Here is a 19,244-nt window from a genome sequence, read left to right on the forward strand (position 1 = left end):
TAAAACTAAAAAAAAAAAAAAAAAAAAAAATTTTTTTTTTTTTGTAAGGCATCATTTTTCACTATATTCTACTGATGAGAAACTATTTTTTGCTTTAAAAAAACTTTCAAAATATATGCTGGGGCATAGATAATAATTTGGCAGGAGAAAATATGAATAAAACATGATTTCAAAATAAATAGCACTGTATAAAGAAAAGTGAGAGATACAAAGGGCACATAAAAAGAGACAAAAATGACACTAACAGCTGAAGCCATTGCAACAGACACCGTTGATGGAGTCATAAAAAAGATATAACGGCAGTACGAAATGTAACGTGTAAGTCCATTAGGTTCCTTTGGGAGGGGTCCATTTCAGAGAGCTGGGATCTATGGTCTTGTTGTTGTTGCCCCTTTTGGTCTCTTTGGCCTTCCACTCATCAATCAGGTCCTGTGCCATTCAGAAACAAAAGGGAACCAGAGAAGAAGAAAAAAAACTATTAATATAAAGCATACACAAAAAACTAAATGAGGTGTTTGAAAAATTATTGGTTGAACCAAAAAGTCTATTTAAATCTATTTCAATGCAATGATATTTCTGCAAGAACAACAATGCAATTACTACTAAATTAACTTTTTTTTTTTTTTTTACTATGCAAAAAAAATAAAATTGCATTTTGGCAGAGAAATAACTAAAAGATTAATAAATTATCATCAACATAGTTCATTCCATGGAAATAGCAACCCAATAATAAAAAACATTTACATTTAGTAATTTAGCAGACGCTTTTATACAAAGCGACTTACAAATGAGGACAATAGAAGCAATCAAAACCAACAAAAGAGCAATGATACGTGCTATAACAAGTCTCGGTTAGCTTAACGTAATACAAGTAGCAAGGTTTTTTAATCATATAATAAATAAAAAGAAAAACAGATAGAATAGAAAAAGAATAGAGCAAGCTAGTTAGAGGCCTTTGTGTTTTTGTTAATCCTATAATAAATAAAAAGAAAAGGAATATATAGAATAGAAAAAGAATAGAGAAGCTAGTGTTTGTTTTGTTTTTTTAATATTAGAAGGAATTTTTTTTATTTTTTTTAATCAAAGGCCAGACTTTTGTGCCGTTAAAAAAATAAGTATTTTCTGATACCTGTCGCTTCAAGACCAGATGCTTCCCTTTCCAGTACTTGAGCATCTGAAGTGACTGCAGAGTACTGACAATATCCACAGAATTCACTGCCGTCTCTTGACTGATCTCTGAACAGGACAAAACAAGAAATAAGACTAAACCCACAGTGATTTTACAGGGATGTCACCGTGAACATGCCTACAAATGCTCCCTTGCAAGGCAGGGGTAACATATCTTACCCTTGATGGAGATCTCTTTGCCCTTGAAGTTGTACATGTACCGCAGCAGCACTTCCTTCCAGTAGCTGCGATAACTGATGAGGCCCAAATCTGAAAGAGGGCGCTCTGGAGAACCTACCCTCTCCTCAACCTTTGACAGGAGGTAACCTAGAACCATGTCAAACAAAGACAGTGATGCACGTGTTGCAGAATAACAGCATCAGAGATAATGACATCACAACTACACCTGTTCTGAAATAACTAATATTAATGGGAACGGTTACAGTTTTAACATGTAAATGGTTATGATGTCTAAGTACTGATGCCATATATAGAGGCCTATGATTTCTGCGTTCTTGAAAACACAGGTGGTATTGCAGAATGCAGTTATAAAAATGGAACTTACAATATAACGTAGAATATCCCAGAATTTTATATTTTAATAGAAACCCACTTGTGCAGCACATTGTTTGCCAAAACAATTAAATTGTTAAATTTTCATTTGATTACATTTGAAAATGTTAAAACGGACGTTAAAAATTAACATTAAATTAAATTGTTGAAGTTGTATTATTTTGACTGATTAAACATGCTTTTTGGTTATTAAGATATAATTAAACCAATAAAATGGAATTCAGAAACATTAAATAAAAAAATAAATAAAAAATTCTGGGAAAAAAATGTATTTGCTAAACTTATAATAAATTGTTACAATGTATCAGTTTAATGATTTTGATTAATTAAACATGCTTTTAGATTACCATCTAGATCTTCACATCACTAATCTGCAAACTCGTATAGACATAACACAGGTACTCACTGAAATCAATCAGCATCTTGCCGTAGCCCTGCCTCATGTACTGTGGCATAGTCAGGATACAGGACACATTGTAATTCAGGAACGAGTTCTTCTCCTGCACAAAACGGAGAAGCAGTTTAGCCAGTGCGCATATTAAGTGACAACTCTTCTGTCTAGACTCGAAAGACACTATAGACTAACATTTCTCAATATTGTTCATAAAAGTAGCATATTTGCATGTTTTGCCAGTTCATGAGGTTTTCAGTACGCAATTGGGTGAAGTGCTCTTCAGACTGGTTAGTAGCCCCACAAAACACTTAAGCCTGGTTCAGATTTTTTTTTCTTTTATTCACATAATTAGACCCTTAGAAAGGCACTCCATGCCAGCCGATTCCTCGTTCACATATTCAGAAAAGAAAACCGCAAAGATCAAAAGAGCTGTCTTAAATTCAATCAGTCACTACTTCCCCTAGCTTAAAGCAGCATCCTACTGAAGCTAAACTAAACTCAAAGCTGTTACAGCTACCAACAGTTTTTGCACACACCAGAGATGGGCACTTGAGTTAGACTCGACCTGAAATGCCTCCATACTTGACTCGACTCGAGGAAAAGTACTCGTGAATATTTTAAAAGCAACTCGAGTCTTTTATCCTTAAATTCTTCTAGAACTGATATTCAAAAGGTGGACCACATCCGCACCCCGGCATCCATTCGGACCGCGAGCCGTAACAGCAGCACCAATTCTGTAGGCTAAGAACATTTCAAAAGAAGCATGTAATTATAATTGGTAAAAATTGTTGTTAGATGGCTAGGATAGAACTTTAACTTTGAAACTGCTGGTTATCTTTTTTTTCTGCTCAAGATGAGAATGTTTTGATTATTGTAGCTACATTGTTTTAAGTAGATAATGCTTTTTAAGTAAAATATTAAAACAGTATAGATTTCAGGAGGAAAACCCTGAACAGAAACATTATTTTTTTTCAGTCACATGGCCTCGCATGTATCTAAATGTACAAATACAATACATGTACAAATATCTTCTTTTTTTTTTCCAGACCTCTGCTTGGAAGAAAATATAGATGCCTCGCCTCTTGGAACTTTAATTGAATACCCCTGACTTATATCATAAAGAAATACTTTATTTGTATGGTTTTGTAATATCTGTGTCATATATTTCCTTATGTGTCATGGTAGATCGAACTCTTATTATAGAATTTGATTACAGAAAAAATGTTTTGAACATGGTAATGGATTAATACATAGCCTATAAATAACAGGCTGGATGTACATTAACCTTACATCTTAACCTCTTTCTTTTTTTTTTTTTTTTACAAAGCAGTTCATAGATCATATATTTTGTCTAGCCCAGGGCTGTCCAAACTTGGTCCTGGAGGGCCGGTGTCCTGCAGAGTTTAGCTCCAACCCTAATTAAACACACCTGAAATAGCTAATCAAGCTCTTACTAGGCGTAGAAACTTTCAGTCAGGTGTGTTGAGGCAAGTTGGAGCTAAACTCTGCAAGACACCGGCCCTGCAGGACCGAGTTTGGACAGCCCTGGTCTAGCCTATAAAACAGCTTCGTAAATAGGAAGATTTCAATACATGAGGATTCTGAATGGGATTTTTTTTTAGCGAGCCATTAAATGACTTGAGACTCGACTCGGACTCGTGACCAAAGACTCGAGACTTGACTCAGACTCCAGAGATAAAGACTTCAGATTTGACTCGGACTCCAAGTTAAAGACTTGTGAACATCTCTGGTACACACCCTCCGATTCTCCAATAACTACATAAAAGAAGCTTTCGAAAATCAGTCAAAAATTGGTTTGTGGGACACTGGCATTAAATGCAAATGTGTTGACAGTAGGGATGTCAATTTTTGATCATTTCCATGATCGATTGTCGTCTAAATGAACAATCGATTAATCGCAAAACGTGTCTATTGCAGTGGCATATTCACCGGCATGACAGGATGTGCAAATGCCACGCAAAACACCAGCTTCCTCACCCAAAGTTTACAAGTCTTACTGATCCCAAACTTTTGAATGGTAGTGCGCGTGTGTGTGTGTGTATATATATATATATATATATATATATATATATATATATATATATATATATATCTGTCCTGCTCATGTCCGCAGCCCCGTCAAAGCACAAAGTCTGATATGAAACAATTATCTGGAGAAATTATAATTAAACATGACTTGGTTACTACATTTCAATACAAAATAACTTTGTATTGTTTCTGTTGTAATGTACTTTTAAAGTTCGTATCACATTAAAAGCGTAATTTTTATGTTACTGAATTATTTTCGCCAAAGAGACAGTCCCGTCACCATCACTCACATCCGCTTGCACATGTTTTGCACATGAGCTGCACGCAGCCCAAAATTAAATTGCTTAATCAACCATCAATAACTTTAATAGATTGCATCTCTTATTGACAACTAATCGATCGTCGATTAATCTTTGACATTAATCATACCTTAGTTGACAGTTTGGTGCTTGTGTTTTTGTGATCATGTAATTCACAACATAAAGCCTCAAGCACCTAATTACCTTTGAGAAATATCCCACGAGGTGACAGCCTGTGTTATCAGCTTCAGTCATGACATAAAACAGGAAAGGCTCCACATCATAGTACAGTGTTTTATGATCCAGAAACAGCTTGGCCAGCAAACAGAGGTTCTGGCAATAGATCTGTTGGGGCGGAGATGAATAAATTTCATATGTTTATCAAACATCATCAACAGCTTATAATTGAATATAAGAGGAAAAACAGTCCATGCCACAAAGCAAAACACACCTCCAAAACTCTTTGTATTCATACAGCCACAAAAAAATGAGTACATTAACATCCAATGCCCACCTTGTTCTTTTTCCCATCAACCTCAAACACAGAGATGGCACCTTTTCTGTAGACTTCATCACCAGGAGGGTGTTTCCACACACATTTAGCCTGCATAGATCATGACAGCATGTCACATTTAACTTCATCTCCATATAGATTTAGCCAGTACTAAATGTTTAGACATGCAATCATAACAGAGATTATTAAGGGAAGTTTGATTTCATACCATGTGTCTGCGCAGAATGGTCTGACTCTTCATATACTTGAGGCAGAACTCACAGATGTACAGACGCCCCAGACGGGCGTATTCCTCAGGGTAGGGAGAATGGTACCAAGTGTCGAGCTCATAACGGCCAAACAGGATGGTCTTGATCATGTTACTACCCTCTGTGATCTGACCCTGCAGACGCAGTTTCTCCTGCAAACAACAAAACCTTAGACATCAAATTTCTACATAATGCTAAAATAACACATAAAAACTTGGGACTGGGCAATAAACCAAAATCTCAGTTAATTTCATCACAGTAACAGTAAACCATCATATGGTTATTTTTACTAAATAAAATAAAAAAAAACACACACTATAATGTCTGTAATTTACATAACCACACTATAGGCCTAATGTCTGTAAATCAAATACTTAAATTATGACATCTCAAATTACTATTGTCTTTATTTACAATTTAATGGGATGAAGCTAAAGGGTGCAGTGATGCTCAGTGTGTCAGGAGTGAGGCATGTCTGTTCATACCAGATCCTCCGCTGCACGGGCCTGAGCTTTCCTGAAGAGCTCTAGATCATAATCACTGGTGATGTTCTCCAGCAGTGGTTCACGAGTGGTTCCATGTGTCTGTCTGTGCTCCTGATTCATCAAAAAAGTACAGACGTAGATGGATCACATAAATAAACATCATTAATAACACCCAAGCATTATATTAAATATAATGACACTGTATACCTTCATTAAAAGACAGATAACTCTTTTTTTAAGTAATATATAGATATTTTAATATATCACAGAGAGGACACTATTACCATGTACTTTTCTTTTTGGTCTTTTGTCAGTCCAGAATCCCTCCTCTTCCTCATCTCCACGACCTTCTCTTTATATCGAACTTGTCTTTGAGTTGGTGCCTGTGAAAGAGCAATGCAAATTAATATTATACACCCCACTTTTACTAAAAGGTACATAGTTTCTTCCAGATAAATCTCTTCATGGATAGTTCACGAGTCATAACCTCACTGTGGTTACCACAGAATTGATGGCTTACAAACAATTAGTGCTGGGCGGTATGACCAAAAATTTATATCAAGGTATTTTTCAAAACTATACCGGTTTCACGGTACATGATGGTATTTTTTTTTATGCATGACTGGGTCTAAATAAATAGTGACTAAACACGACCCCTTTTAATTCATGTTAACCAGGAGTCACTCATTTATAATCGCGGCATCGTCTGATAAAATCAACATGCATCTACACTAAAGAGCGGCTATGCAGTTGTTTTGGCTATATTACTTTTTGTCTCATGCAGCTGAGTAACAAACTAAAAAAAACAACAAACAAAAAAGTGCATGTGATATTAATAGACGAACTACGCTCATATTTATAATTCCAAACAATCAGTAAGCGACAGGTGCTAGGAAACGCTGTTTTGTACTCATTTATTGACGAGTCGGCTGCGGGGCGGCCAACTGAATGTGCTGCTTCTCTGCCGCTTACTGCAGAACAGACGCCGAGAGAGGTGACACTTCTCCGGTAAAGTCAGACCTCACGTTCGCGGGACAGCACTGGTGAAATCTTCCAACTGAACCATAGCTAAGGTTTATCCAAAAAAGTCGCTAGGTTTGTCCGTATGAATATTCTATGGAAAAACGCTGCTAAAAGGGTCTGAAAGTTGCTAAATCTAGTGCTAAAGTCGCGCTCGTGTGTGTGAGAGACGCGGGAGCTGATGGCAGGGGGGGGTGGATGTTTGTGGCGGTCAGTGTAGATATTGTGGATGAGTTCTTCTGTGTCATCACATTCTATTAGTTCTACAGCTTCAGTTTCGGAACTTTCATGCTTAGTAACACATACAGCTGTTCCCTCACCACAGTGCAACAGTGAAAAGGGACCCCTTTCAAACAGTGTCGCGTTCCGAACGTTGTTTAAGCGACATACACCGGTATTGCGGTATTTTAAAAATGAATATCATAACAAAAATAAACACCGGTATTCGGTATGAACCGGTATACCGCCCAGCACTACAAACAATCATACCTCATTTTAAAAATAGAAGGTGCCTCGCTGCTGACGTTAGGCCTTCACATAAGTGTGTCTTTTTGGGACAATAGCATGCATGCACTTAAGAAACATTAACACACTCGTGTCATGTTTGTTTAGTGTTGAGCGAACATCTGTTTGGCAAGCACCTGATGTCGAGTAGCGTGTCTGTTCTCCTCGTTCTGCCCCTGACTGCGCTCTTCCTCTTGTTTCTCACGCTCAATGGCTTTCACCTGATAGGGATGACAAGCATGCAAAGATAAACAACAGAGAAAGTGCTATACAATACAGAAAAGGACAAACCACACATGCCTATGCTAATTAATAATTGCAATTTAGTGGCCGACCAAAATGATGTTTTTAACTGTCAAAGCTCATACCATGCAAGAAACATTCAAAACAAAAATAACTGAAAATAAAGCAGACAAGCAAAGTATACTTTGGGCTTAAAGCACCTTGCACTCATCTGCTGAGAGGTTATGGTAGAGAGGGCATCCTGATATGGAGAAATGTCGCTCGTGTTTCCCCGTTAAATGTCCTGTACAAAAGAAATAAAGAAAAGTATACAGATTTTAGCTTTATGCCTGACTATAAACGATCCATTCAAATTTGAAACATTTTATAAAACTGTGAGCATTGTTTTTTCCAGTTAAGCCCTTGTAAACCATTAGCACTGAATTTTTTTATTAAGCAGATGCAAAAGGAAATTAATCTGAAGAGCAATTACCTATAGAATTGCACCCAGGTGTGGGGCACTTCATATTAAAGTTGTAGCTCTCGTGAAAGCGGCGGCGTTTTGGACGATGAGAGGGATCGCTGCCAGAGTCTTTCTGGTCTTTAGTCACACTCTCATCGTGGGATGCATTGGGGCTGGATATGTCGATGTCAGATTCAGATGAGGGGGCGTTTCCTGTGGGTGTCCTGGGGGGAGACTCGTCTCTCTCAGCTGCTTGTTTCACATCCGGAGGAGCGTCTAGGTGAAGAATAGAAATAACACCTTATAAACATGCATAAAGGTGTGCGTCAAACAGAAAAGCCTGGCAGTAGGGATTTTAATACAAACAGTAACTTTCTTGAATAATAGAGCACACATACATCAGTAATATGTTATGTTAAAGAATATGTGACCTTGAAGAATAACGTCTCTCAAGCCAGTTAACACTTAGTTTCTGCTTTTTTTCCCCCTCCATTATTTTCATCTTTAATTATTTAAGTTTACTTGCTGCTCTTAAAATATGGTCCATTTTTTGAGAGGTTCATTTGACTTGTTTTACATTCTAAAAGAAAACTGAAAAGCTTACTGCAATTTACATTGTGAACTTATACAGTGGGTACGGAAAGTATTCAGACCCCCTTAAATTTTTCACTCTGTTATATTGCAGCCATTTGCTAAAATCATTTAAGTTAATTTTTTTTCCTCAATGTACACACAGCACCCCATATTGACAGAAAAACACAGAATTTTTGACATTTTTGCAGATTTATTAAAAAAGAAAAACTGAAATATCACATGGTCCTAAGTATTCAGACCCTTTGCTCAGTATTTAGTAGAAGCACCCTTTTGATCTAATACAGCCATGAGTCTTTTTGGGAAAGATGCAACAAGTTTTTCACACCTGGATTTGGGGATCCTCTGCCATTCCTCCTTGCAGATCCTCTCCAGTTCTGTCAGGTTGGATGGTAAACGTTGGTGGACAGCCATTTTTAGGTCTCTCCAGAGATGCTCAATTGGGTTTAAGTCAGGGCTCTGGCTGGGCCATTCAAGAACAGTCACAGAGTTGTTGTGAAGCCACTTCCTTCATTATTTGAAATTTAAGGGGGTCTGAATACTTTCCGTACCCACTGTATATATATATATTTATTATTTTTTTCAAAATGTATAGGATATATTCATGTTTATTGTTATAGCCTCCAACTTTTTGAATAAATTACAGGTAATAAAATTAGGGTTTATCATCTGATTAACTACAGAAGTGTTCTTGATGCCTCCATTTATTTTTTTATTTTTTTGCAAAATATACAGGATAGATTCATGTTTATTATTTCAGCCTCCAACTTTTTTTGAATGAATTACTAGAAATAAAATTTGAATTTATCTTCTGATTAATTAAAGAATCAAAAATCATTGTTAAGCTGCAGTAACACTAGTGAAATTTTGCAGGCATAAATGTCATATAGTAAACAATGTGCTTTTTTAAGGTGTGTTACTTTAACACATACTTTATCCAAAGTGTATCAAAAGCCCTATTCGCACAGGATTAGTATTACCTGGTGACCTCCAGTCATTTGTAATAATTGCGGAGGTTGTCTGTGATCTTAACCCCCTGCGAATCGGGCCATGTCTGTAATTTGTAAAGTAAAAATTCCCACGCAAATGACCTACCATATTTCGCCGAACACAGAGGTCCTGTGATAATATTAGTCCCGTGCGAAGCGGCATCTCTGTGATTCGGCCAGCATTTAGCGGGTCATATATCACTTTTCGAGGTTTTTGTTTGCTGTGCGCCTTTTTATCCATGAAGAACGGAGCTGCGTTGGAGTGTTTGATAGTATTTTGGGTGCTGTCATCATATCGCTACACCATACAATTTGCAGAAAGAGAAAGCTGAAAAGGTTTTGAGGTTACTGTGTTACAAATAAATCAAGCATAAAGCTTGAGATATTATTTTAACCTGGTGAAATGTAAATGACACAGCGCACGAAACTATATTGGTTTCTTTTTTTTAAAAATCCATCTGGACCATAGAACAGGACTCTCAAAGCCTTTACATCCGGGTATCCAGGAGATAAGTCAGTAAATTCGAGTAAAATCACTGGCTTCGCTTATCCCCTGCAAATGCACCACACGAAATTCAGATGTGGGGGGGTAATTTCAAAATCACACAAGGTCCGCAGATAATACTAATCCCGTGCGAATAGGGCTAAAGTGAACCGTTTCTGAAGTGTTTTGGACAACTGGCACTTTAAAGAGAATCATCAAACCTAAAATCTATCTACTGACCAACTGTATGAGGTGCCAATATAGCAGCTGTGTGTTTCTACCTTGAGAGCTCTGGCTCAGCCGCAGTGATGCTCGGGTCAGACGGGTGTTATTGCGCTGATTGGCTTCACTGTGGGAGCTGTCGGTCTTCTCGTGATCTCCAGAGTCATCAGAATCAGCAGTCCCGTCTGAACTACTGCCTGCTGTTCTCTGCAAACAGGGTGTAAACAGGTCTATCACTATGCACGTCTAAACAAGTCAGATTCAATATAATAAAGATGTCAACAACATAAATATGGTCAAAAACATACATCTAGCGTAAAAAGCAAACAGAAACGCTATTATACAATCTGGGTTGTGTTTGTATACATCCTCACCTAAAGCCAAACCGCTAACGTTAAGGTTAGTAGCTTATCAGCTTGAAACAAACCATTTCAGAGCCACTTCGGCGGTTTCCGATTCTCATGTGATAAAATGTTAGTTGCTAATACTGCTGATAAATCATTTTTATATTTTAAAAGAAACTAAACGATATTTGTCCAAACATGTAAGGTACATAAACACTGAGCTAGCAGTTAGCCCGCGCTGAGGCGCCTGGGCTAACGTTACTGACCTAACGTTAATTCTCGCATTTTCTCTCACCTTTCTCCGCGGCATGTTCTCTTCGATGAATCCAACCGCGGTACTTTTCACCAATTTGTCAAACGGATATGTTTGTTTTCTGCTATCTGATATAATGCAGCAGCCGTGCGTTCATAATTTTCTGTGTTTCTGTTCTCGCCGATTGTTGACTCTCTCGCGACTCGCGCCACACCGAACCAAAGCGGAAGTGACGCGAGGGCGAAAACTATAACGCAGTCGTTTTAGAAATAATTTTAGACTTGTTCTGAGTAATACTCGTACAAATACAAACGATGGCTTTCTGGTTTATAACATCCTTGTTTTGGGATTTTATATACACAAGTCTAAGTATTTCAGAGTGAATCCTTGTTTTTTTTCAAATGCAAAGATATGTCGTTGTTGCCAAGTTGTGTGTACAAAAACCTTTTGAATAGATGTTATGCGAAAATGTGTTTTAAACATTCCAAACGTAATGTTGTATGTGATTAATTTATTATACTAGCTCGATATTATTTGCACAAGTTAAAATGACTGATATTTGTTTTCAAATAATGTATTTTTTTAAAGAGTATTTCTCGTGTTTACATCCATGTCCTTCGTGTTCTTATGAAATAAGTCCTTTATTTAAATGTTTAAAGATTATAACAAAGACGTAGCTTTGTGCATTTGAATTTGGTTCCACATTGCAAAATATCGACATAACGTAGGCTACACAAATTCTACAGATGGCGCTGCAGACATATTTGCAATGAGGCCATTATTAATTACATGCATGAAGCTGGTTTCAGTAACATCAGCTCTATGGGAAACACCAGAATCCTTCAAAATTACATATCCTCAACAACAACAAAAAACTTGTTTGTGATAAGATTGAGATAACCTATATGCAAAGACTTTATGGTGATTTCAGATTTTCAGCTTCACCTTTAAGATTTGATCTGTAAGACAAACATCTGTGTACACATTATCAAACTGAAATGTGTTTGGACTCAACATTTGTGTTGAGGTTTGCATCTGTTTCTCTGGCAGATTCTCACCCCTCCTCCTCAGGCAGGGGGTGTGAAAGGGAATATCATGGTCCGGGTGAGGGTAGAAACTACAGTGATTTTCCTGAATGTTCCACCACCGCCTTTAAATGGAAAGAGCAGGGGGTGAAGTATGTTCCTCTCCAGCAGCTGATACCATCCATCCTAAAAATAGAGCCAACCACTCAGACAGCCACAGCTCTCTCCAGTCAGTTCAGTCTTCTCTAAAAGCAAAGAAAACATCATAATCTATTAACCGTTTAAATATTTACACAGGAAGCTACAAGAACAACTCTACGAGAAGTCAAAATGCCAAAGATTGTGAGACCAGAGAATTGGTAGGTGTGAACATGAGGGCTTGTTTGAAATGGTAGAAGCCGCATGCTGGTGTCTTTGAATGGTATGCCATTTTTGCAATGCACTCTGCACTTAGACTTATTTATTTGAATAACTTTAGATCAGACAGTGATGCAGAAGTTTGTAACCTAACGAGATGTATTTTGTCTGAACTGTTCTTTCATTTCTTTAGTCAAGCAGCCAAAACACTGTGGTACGACCGGAAAAACTATGTGACTATCAACTTTGTGGTTCAAAACCCAAAAGATGTTCAAGTAGATGTCCAGGACACAAAAATTATTTTAAGGTAATACAATTATTTCCAACAGTTATTATATCAAATATATTTGATTGTTTTAGTGTTTCTCAGTTTCAAAAGAATCTTATACCAGTGAGATTAAATGCAAAGCAGATTTGCTCACGTGTCAGGAGAGATCTTGTCATCAGATTTGCTCAATATGAATTCAAAAATGTGGAATATCTGAGACAAAACTTGAATGAAACATAATTGGGAACTCCACTCAGATTTTTCAGATATAAAAACAAACTCTCAGATTGGGGGCTTTACTTAGCTAAATACATTAGCTAATAACATCAGCTAAATAATGTATTTAAACAAGTAAGCAAATGTGTAAAATATATAATATTTCCCTATTTTTCAGCTGTAAAGACGTAGATGACAACAATATCTACAATGAGATTGAATTTTATGACCGAGTATATAAAGCTGTAAGTATTTTACCGTTCAGTTTGTGATTTGAACCCTCAAGTTTGTAGTATTTCGATGGCATATAACGTGCACTTTTAAACCTATTATTGTGTTTTATTGGAGGTAACCAACAGAAGAAATATTAAAGGCGTATTTTGTTGTGATGATACATCATGATTCGTGAAATGTGTAAATGATGCTAAATGTCTTGACATTTCATCGGTGTCACAAAGTTTTCCGTGGCTGTCTTAAACAACTTTGTGAACAATGGTCTTTTAGGATTCAAGGGAGAAAGTCTTTGACCGAACAATTAATCTCTTGATACGGAAAGTGAAGGAAAATGTGGCATGGCCTCGACTCCAGAAAGATCTTGCAAAGGTATCTATCTATCTATCTATCTATCTATCTATCTATCTATCTATCTATCTATCTATCTATCTATCTATCTATCCATCCATCCATCCATCCATCCATCCATCCATCCATCCATCCATCCATCCATCCATCCATCCATCCATCCATCCATCCATCCATCCATCCATCCATCCATCCATCCATCCATCCATCCATCCATCCATCCATCCATCCATCCATCCATCCATCCATCCATCCATCCATCCATCCATCCATCCATCCATCCATCCATCCATCCATCCATCCATCCATCCATCCATCCATCCATCCATCCATCCATCCATCCATCCATCCATCCATCCATCCATCCATCCATCCATCCATCCATCCATCCATCCATCCATCCATCCATCCATCCATCCATCCATCCATCCATCCATCCATCCATCCATCCATCCATCCATCCATCCATCCATCCATCCATCCATCCATCCATCCATCCATCCATCCATCCATCCATCCATCCATCCATCCATCCATCCATCCATCCATCCATCCATCCATCCATCCATCCATCCATCCATCCATCCATCCATCCATCCATCCATCCATCCATCCATCCATCCATCCATCCATCCATCCATCCATCCATCCATCCATCCATCCATCCATCCATCCATCCATCCATCCATCCATCCATCCATCCATCCATCCATCCATCCATCCATCCATCCATCCATCCATCCATCCATCCATCCATCCATCCATCCATCCATCCATCCATCCATCCATCCATCCATCCATCCATCCATCCATCCATCCATCCATCCATCCATCCATCCATCCATCCATCCATCCATCCATCCATCCATCCATCCATCCATCCATCCATCCATCCATCCATCCATCCATCCATCCATCCATCCATCCATCCATCCATCCATCCATCCATCCATCCATCCATCCATCCATCCATCCATCCATCCATCCATCCATCCATCCATCCATCCATCCATCCATCCATCCATCCATCCATCCATCCATCCATCCATCCATCCATCCATCCATCCATCCATCCATCCATCCATCCATCCATCCATCCATCCATCCATCCATCCATCCATCCATCCATCCATCCATCCATCCATCCATCCATCCATCCATCCATCCATCCATCCATCCATCCATCCATCCATCCATCCATCCATCCATCCATCCATCCATCCATCCATCCATCCATCCATCCATCCATCCATCCATCCATCCATCCATCCATCCATCCATCCATCCATCCATCCATCCATCCATCCATCCATCCATCCATCCATCCATCCATCCATCCATCCATCCATCCATCCATCCATCCATCCATCCATCCATCCATCCATCCATCCATCCATCCATCCATCCATCCATCCATCCATCCATCCATCCATCCATCCATCCATCCATCCATCCATCCATCCATCCATCCATCCATCCATCCATCCATCCATCCATCCATCCATCCATCCATCCATCCATCCATCCATCCATCCATCCATCCATCCATCCATCCATCCATCCATCCATCCATCCATCCATCCATCCATCCATCCATCCATCCATCCATCCATCCATCCATCCATCCATCCATCCATCCATCCATCCATCCATCCATCCATCCATCCATCCATCCATCCATCCATCCATCCATCCATCCATCCATCTATCCATCCATCCATCCATCCATCCATCCATCCATCCATCCATCCATCCATCCATCCATCCATCCATCCATCCATCCATCCATCCATCCATCCATCCATCCATCCATCCATCCATCCATCCATCCATCCATCCATCCATCTATCTAGCTATCTAGCTATCCATCCATCCATCCATCCATCCATTGCTCTATCGCTCTATCTATTGTGCTCTGGTAATCTTTTTCTTGTCTTTCAGCCCACATGGCTGTTAGTAGACTTTGATAATTGGAGGGACTGGGAACATGAAGAGGAAGAGGGCATGGCAGAATATGAAGAGTATATGGATGTAAGTCACTTCATCTGTTTGAAGAGTGTGATGCGACACCTGTTATCATTTCCTGCAGGATGTTGTGGCATGTTGAGATAATAAACAATTTTTTATGTGAAGTGTAATAACTCTTTTTGAAATGCAGATGCTTAATGAAATGAAGAACAAAGGAGAGCCTCCTGCCATGGATGACTTGGATGATCTTGTAAGTTCCTGAAGCAGTATCACATGGTTATGCAGTCTTTAGTTATTTCGTTTCAGTTTTGAGGTCATGACAACTTTTCTTCTTTACAGAGTGACTGAGTGAGCACCAATGCCCAAGATGAGCCATTACAGTTTTCTAAAATCGTATATGTGCAGTAAAAGCCAATTCACATTGCCCTGATAAATTTGCAATATGACATTGTGAGCTAGAGTTATATGTATGACATGGATGTAATATGTAACTGTCTTTTATAACCTTTATTTTTTCTTTATTGGATTTTCTTTATTTTTTAATCTTTTTTTAATTTATTTTGATTTAATTGATTTCCTTGCAAAACAAATCATCCTTGCTTTGTCAGAAACAAAATTAGATGTGTGTTTTCTATTTGTGACTTTAAAAATGCAAATAAAGAAATTGTTTATGTTTTTCATATGCTGTATATGTATGTGTTTTTCACATTAAAGATATCCAAAGAAGTAACTGGACCCGTAAGATACATTTAAAAATAGCTTTAAAAACTAAATTATAAAATGTTATGTTTATCAAATTATTATTATCATTATCTTGTAAAATATGTAAAAAGGAATAGTTCACCCCAAAAATTCATTTTGTTTTAGAACATTGCTCACCCTCAGGCTATCCAAGATGTACATGAGTTGGTTTCTTGCATAACAACACATTTTAGATTTTTAGATTTAGAGATTTAGCTTTACATTTGCACACCAATAGATCCTCTGCATCAGCTGATAAAAACATCACAATAATCCGCACCACTCCAGTCTTTCAATTAAGGTCTTATGAAATGAAACGCTGCATGTTTATAATAAACAAATCTATCATGAAGGCATTTTACAGTAATTTTAAGCCATCGCATCTGTCCAAAATACCCATCCATAATCCATAAAAACCTTTATAGTGAAAAACTCTTGTTTTCGCACATCAAAATCCACCAACATATTTGTTTAGAACTTTGTTTTCACATCTAACGGTGCTTGATCTGTGCATATTTCTCTCCTGATTCAGATGAGACAACTTTTTTTTTTAAACGGAGGACTCGTATTTTAGCTGGAAGTGATGGTTTAAAGTTAAAATGTCTTATGATAAATGTATTTATTATAAACACACAACTCTTCGCCTCACAAGATGCCGTTGGACAGCAGTCGTGTGGATTACTTCAGGAATATTGCGATGTTTTTATCAGCTGTTTGGACTCTCATTCTGACGGCACCCATTCACTGCAGAGGATCTATTGGCAAAAAAAAATTAGCAAAACGTCATAAATCATCATAGTTTTACATTTAATGCAATAACATAAGACCAGAATTCAACATAGGCTCACCTTTTATCCATTGAACAGCCTGTGCTCCTGCAAGCAGAGCAGAGCAGGTCTGTGAGCACAAGTGTTCACTACTGTTACGCATGGACAACTCTTGCTCAACTCTTTTTATGCAGCAGGATTGTGCCATCTTCGTTCAACTACGTCAGCTGGCAAAGGTGACCCCCTCGATTTAGGCCAAGTGGACCTGTAAGGCTGTGTGCATGTGTGTGTGTGTGTGTGTGTGTGTGTGTGTCTGTGTGTGTGTGTGTGTGTGTGTGTGTGAGAAAGCCTTTGCCATTTTATTACAGATCATTCATGCAACAGAGCGGAAAACAGGTCAAGCAGTCATTAACCTTACCTCTCTTTAACTGACTCTTGGTATCATTGTACATGCAGAAGTCCATTGGTCAAATCTTGTTTATCAGTGCGTACAAAGAGGAAGAGACCCACTCAAGACTCTGTACTACAGTGATAAAAAACGATAAGTAGGGAATGATTGCTGAGGTGGAAGCAAAATATCATATGATTACAGTGCGAGTATATCGTGATTTCTTGCAGCATTTTTTAATTCTGCCATGTCATTCCAAACCTGAATGACTTTCTTTCTTCTATGGAATACAAAAGTAGATATTTGGAAGAATATGCTGGTCGTGCTTTTAAATACATTTACAGGACAATGAATGGGGAATGAAGCTTTTAAGGACACAAAGCCACCATAAAAGTATCATGAAAGCAGCAAATCCAACTTTTGCACTATATTCCAAGTCGTCTGAAGTCAAACAATATCTTTGTGTGATGAAAAGACACATTTTTTAAAAAGTTGTTATTCACTAAAAATGAGATGTCCCCCATAGTTCTCCTCAGCACATTAATGAGTGTTAGTGAGGAAGAATATGTTGATCAAGAAAAGAAAGAAGTGTGCTTAATTGTTTTAAATGTGCACTTGTAGTGCACTTTAAATCTTAAAAGTATATTTGTAAATACTGTACTTACTGTACTGTACAAAATGAAAGGCAACTTAAGTGTACCTAAAGCAAATACACTTGTTTCTTAACACAATCCGTTTCAATAGGATTGACATTAAAGCATATTTTAGTTTAATATATCATTGGGCAGTAGACTTTAACCATATTTCAAAAACATTAGATGTAATTATGAAATTACATATAAAGATGTAATTATGAAATTACATATAAAGATGTACACTGATGTCCTACATAAATGGGTCAGAAAAGCGCTTTAAAGTTTGACTAATTGCATTTAATATAAATTAAGTATACATATTCAGTGAATTATAAATAACATGAAACAATTACATTCAGTTCACACTTAAGCATATTCCTTTAAAGTATATAATTTTTTCCTAGTATGCTAATATGTATAGGCTACTTCTTTTTCACAAGGGTGCACGGAAGTACCTCTCACCATCTGACAGAAGAAATAAAGTTGTACAGGTTTAGCATGACATGAGGGTGCAAACAATGCAAGAATTTTTGCGTTAACTACTACTACAAAAACTTGTACTGAAGTTATTGTCTTCAGTCCCGCTGAACATACGGCAAGTAATCAACACAACCTCGAGACCCTAGATTCCTTCATCTCTCCCAAAGTTTGGAATCTGGGTGTGGTGTTTGATAACTCCTTGAAATAACAAATTAGGTTCTAGCTTCTTCTGTCTTCTTCACAAGGGTGCACGGAAGTACCTCTCACCATCTGACAGAAGAAATAAAGTTGTACAGGTTTAGCATGACATGAGGGTGCAAACAATGCAAGAATTTTTGCGTTAACTACTACTACAAAAACTTTCTTTGCTTGAACACAGATAGAACTGAAGTTATTGTCTTCAGTCCCGCTGAACATACGGCAAGTAATCAACACAACCTCGAGACCCTAGATTCCTTCATCTCTCCCAAAGTTTGGAATCTGGGTGTGGTGTTTGATAACTCCTTGAAATAACAAATTAGGTTCTAGCTTCTTCTGTCTTTGTTCTCTTTCTAAAATCAAGTAATTTCTCTCTAAAAGCTCTCTAGAGGTTGCTATCCATGCTTTTATTACGTCTCGGCTGGATTATTGCAACTCCCTCTATTTTGGTATTTCAAAGTCTCAAATCTCTCGGTTATGCAGCAGCTAGATTCCTGAAGGGGTGTAAAAATTTTGATCTTGTTACTCCCCTCTTGAGATCATTGCATTGGATGCCAATTCACTATCGAACTGAGTTTAAAGGGGTCATATGATGCGATTTCAATTTTTCCTTTCTCTTTGGAGTGTTACAAGCTCTTGGTGCGTAAAGAAGGTCTGTAAAGTTGCAAAGACTAAAGTTTCAAATCCAAAGAGATATTCTTTATAAAAGTTAAGAGTTAACCACGCCTACCTAAAACGGCTCGTTCTAACACGCCCCCACATATCTACCTCACTATGTGGGAAGATTTGCATAACGCC

The 19,244-nt window shown here is 37.9% G+C and overlaps 2 protein-coding genes across 2 annotated transcripts; one reads left to right on the forward strand and one right to left on the reverse strand.

Annotated features, from left to right (window-relative positions):
- Nucleotides 1-45: 45 nt before the first annotated feature.
- On the reverse strand, nt 46-11,053 carry kat7b (K(lysine) acetyltransferase 7b). The gene is made up of 14 exons (XM_016290005.1): nt 10,864-11,053; nt 10,284-10,431; nt 7,969-8,214; nt 7,697-7,779; nt 7,391-7,474; nt 6,014-6,112; nt 5,730-5,840; nt 5,205-5,396; nt 4,997-5,086; nt 4,687-4,827; nt 2,147-2,240; nt 1,348-1,494; nt 1,130-1,236; nt 46-429 (listed from the first exon to the last, which is right to left on the reverse strand). Exons 1-14 carry the CDS (start codon nt 10,876-10,878, stop codon nt 328-330), a joined length of 1,659 nt encoding a protein of 552 aa, XP_016145491.1. The 5' UTR covers nt 10,879-11,053; the 3' UTR covers nt 46-327.
- Nucleotides 11,054-11,849: 796 nt separating this feature from the next.
- On the forward strand, nt 11,850-15,895 carry ptges3l (prostaglandin E synthase 3 like). Its single transcript, XM_016290070.1, has 7 exons — nt 11,850-12,205; nt 12,397-12,510; nt 12,866-12,932; nt 13,192-13,290; nt 15,211-15,300; nt 15,428-15,487; nt 15,577-15,895. Exons 1-7 carry the CDS (start codon nt 12,177-12,179, stop codon nt 15,583-15,585), a joined length of 468 nt encoding a protein of 155 aa, XP_016145556.1. The 5' UTR covers nt 11,850-12,176; the 3' UTR covers nt 15,586-15,895.
- The last annotated feature ends 3,349 nt before the right edge of the window (nt 15,896-19,244 follow it).

The sequence above is a fragment of the Sinocyclocheilus grahami genome, unplaced genomic scaffold (genome assembly GCF_001515645.1).
Source record: "Sinocyclocheilus grahami isolate Dianchi unplaced genomic scaffold, SAMN03320097.WGS_v1.1 scaffold253.1, whole genome shotgun sequence".
NCBI lineage: Eukaryota > Metazoa > Chordata > Actinopteri > Cypriniformes > Cyprinidae > Sinocyclocheilus > Sinocyclocheilus grahami.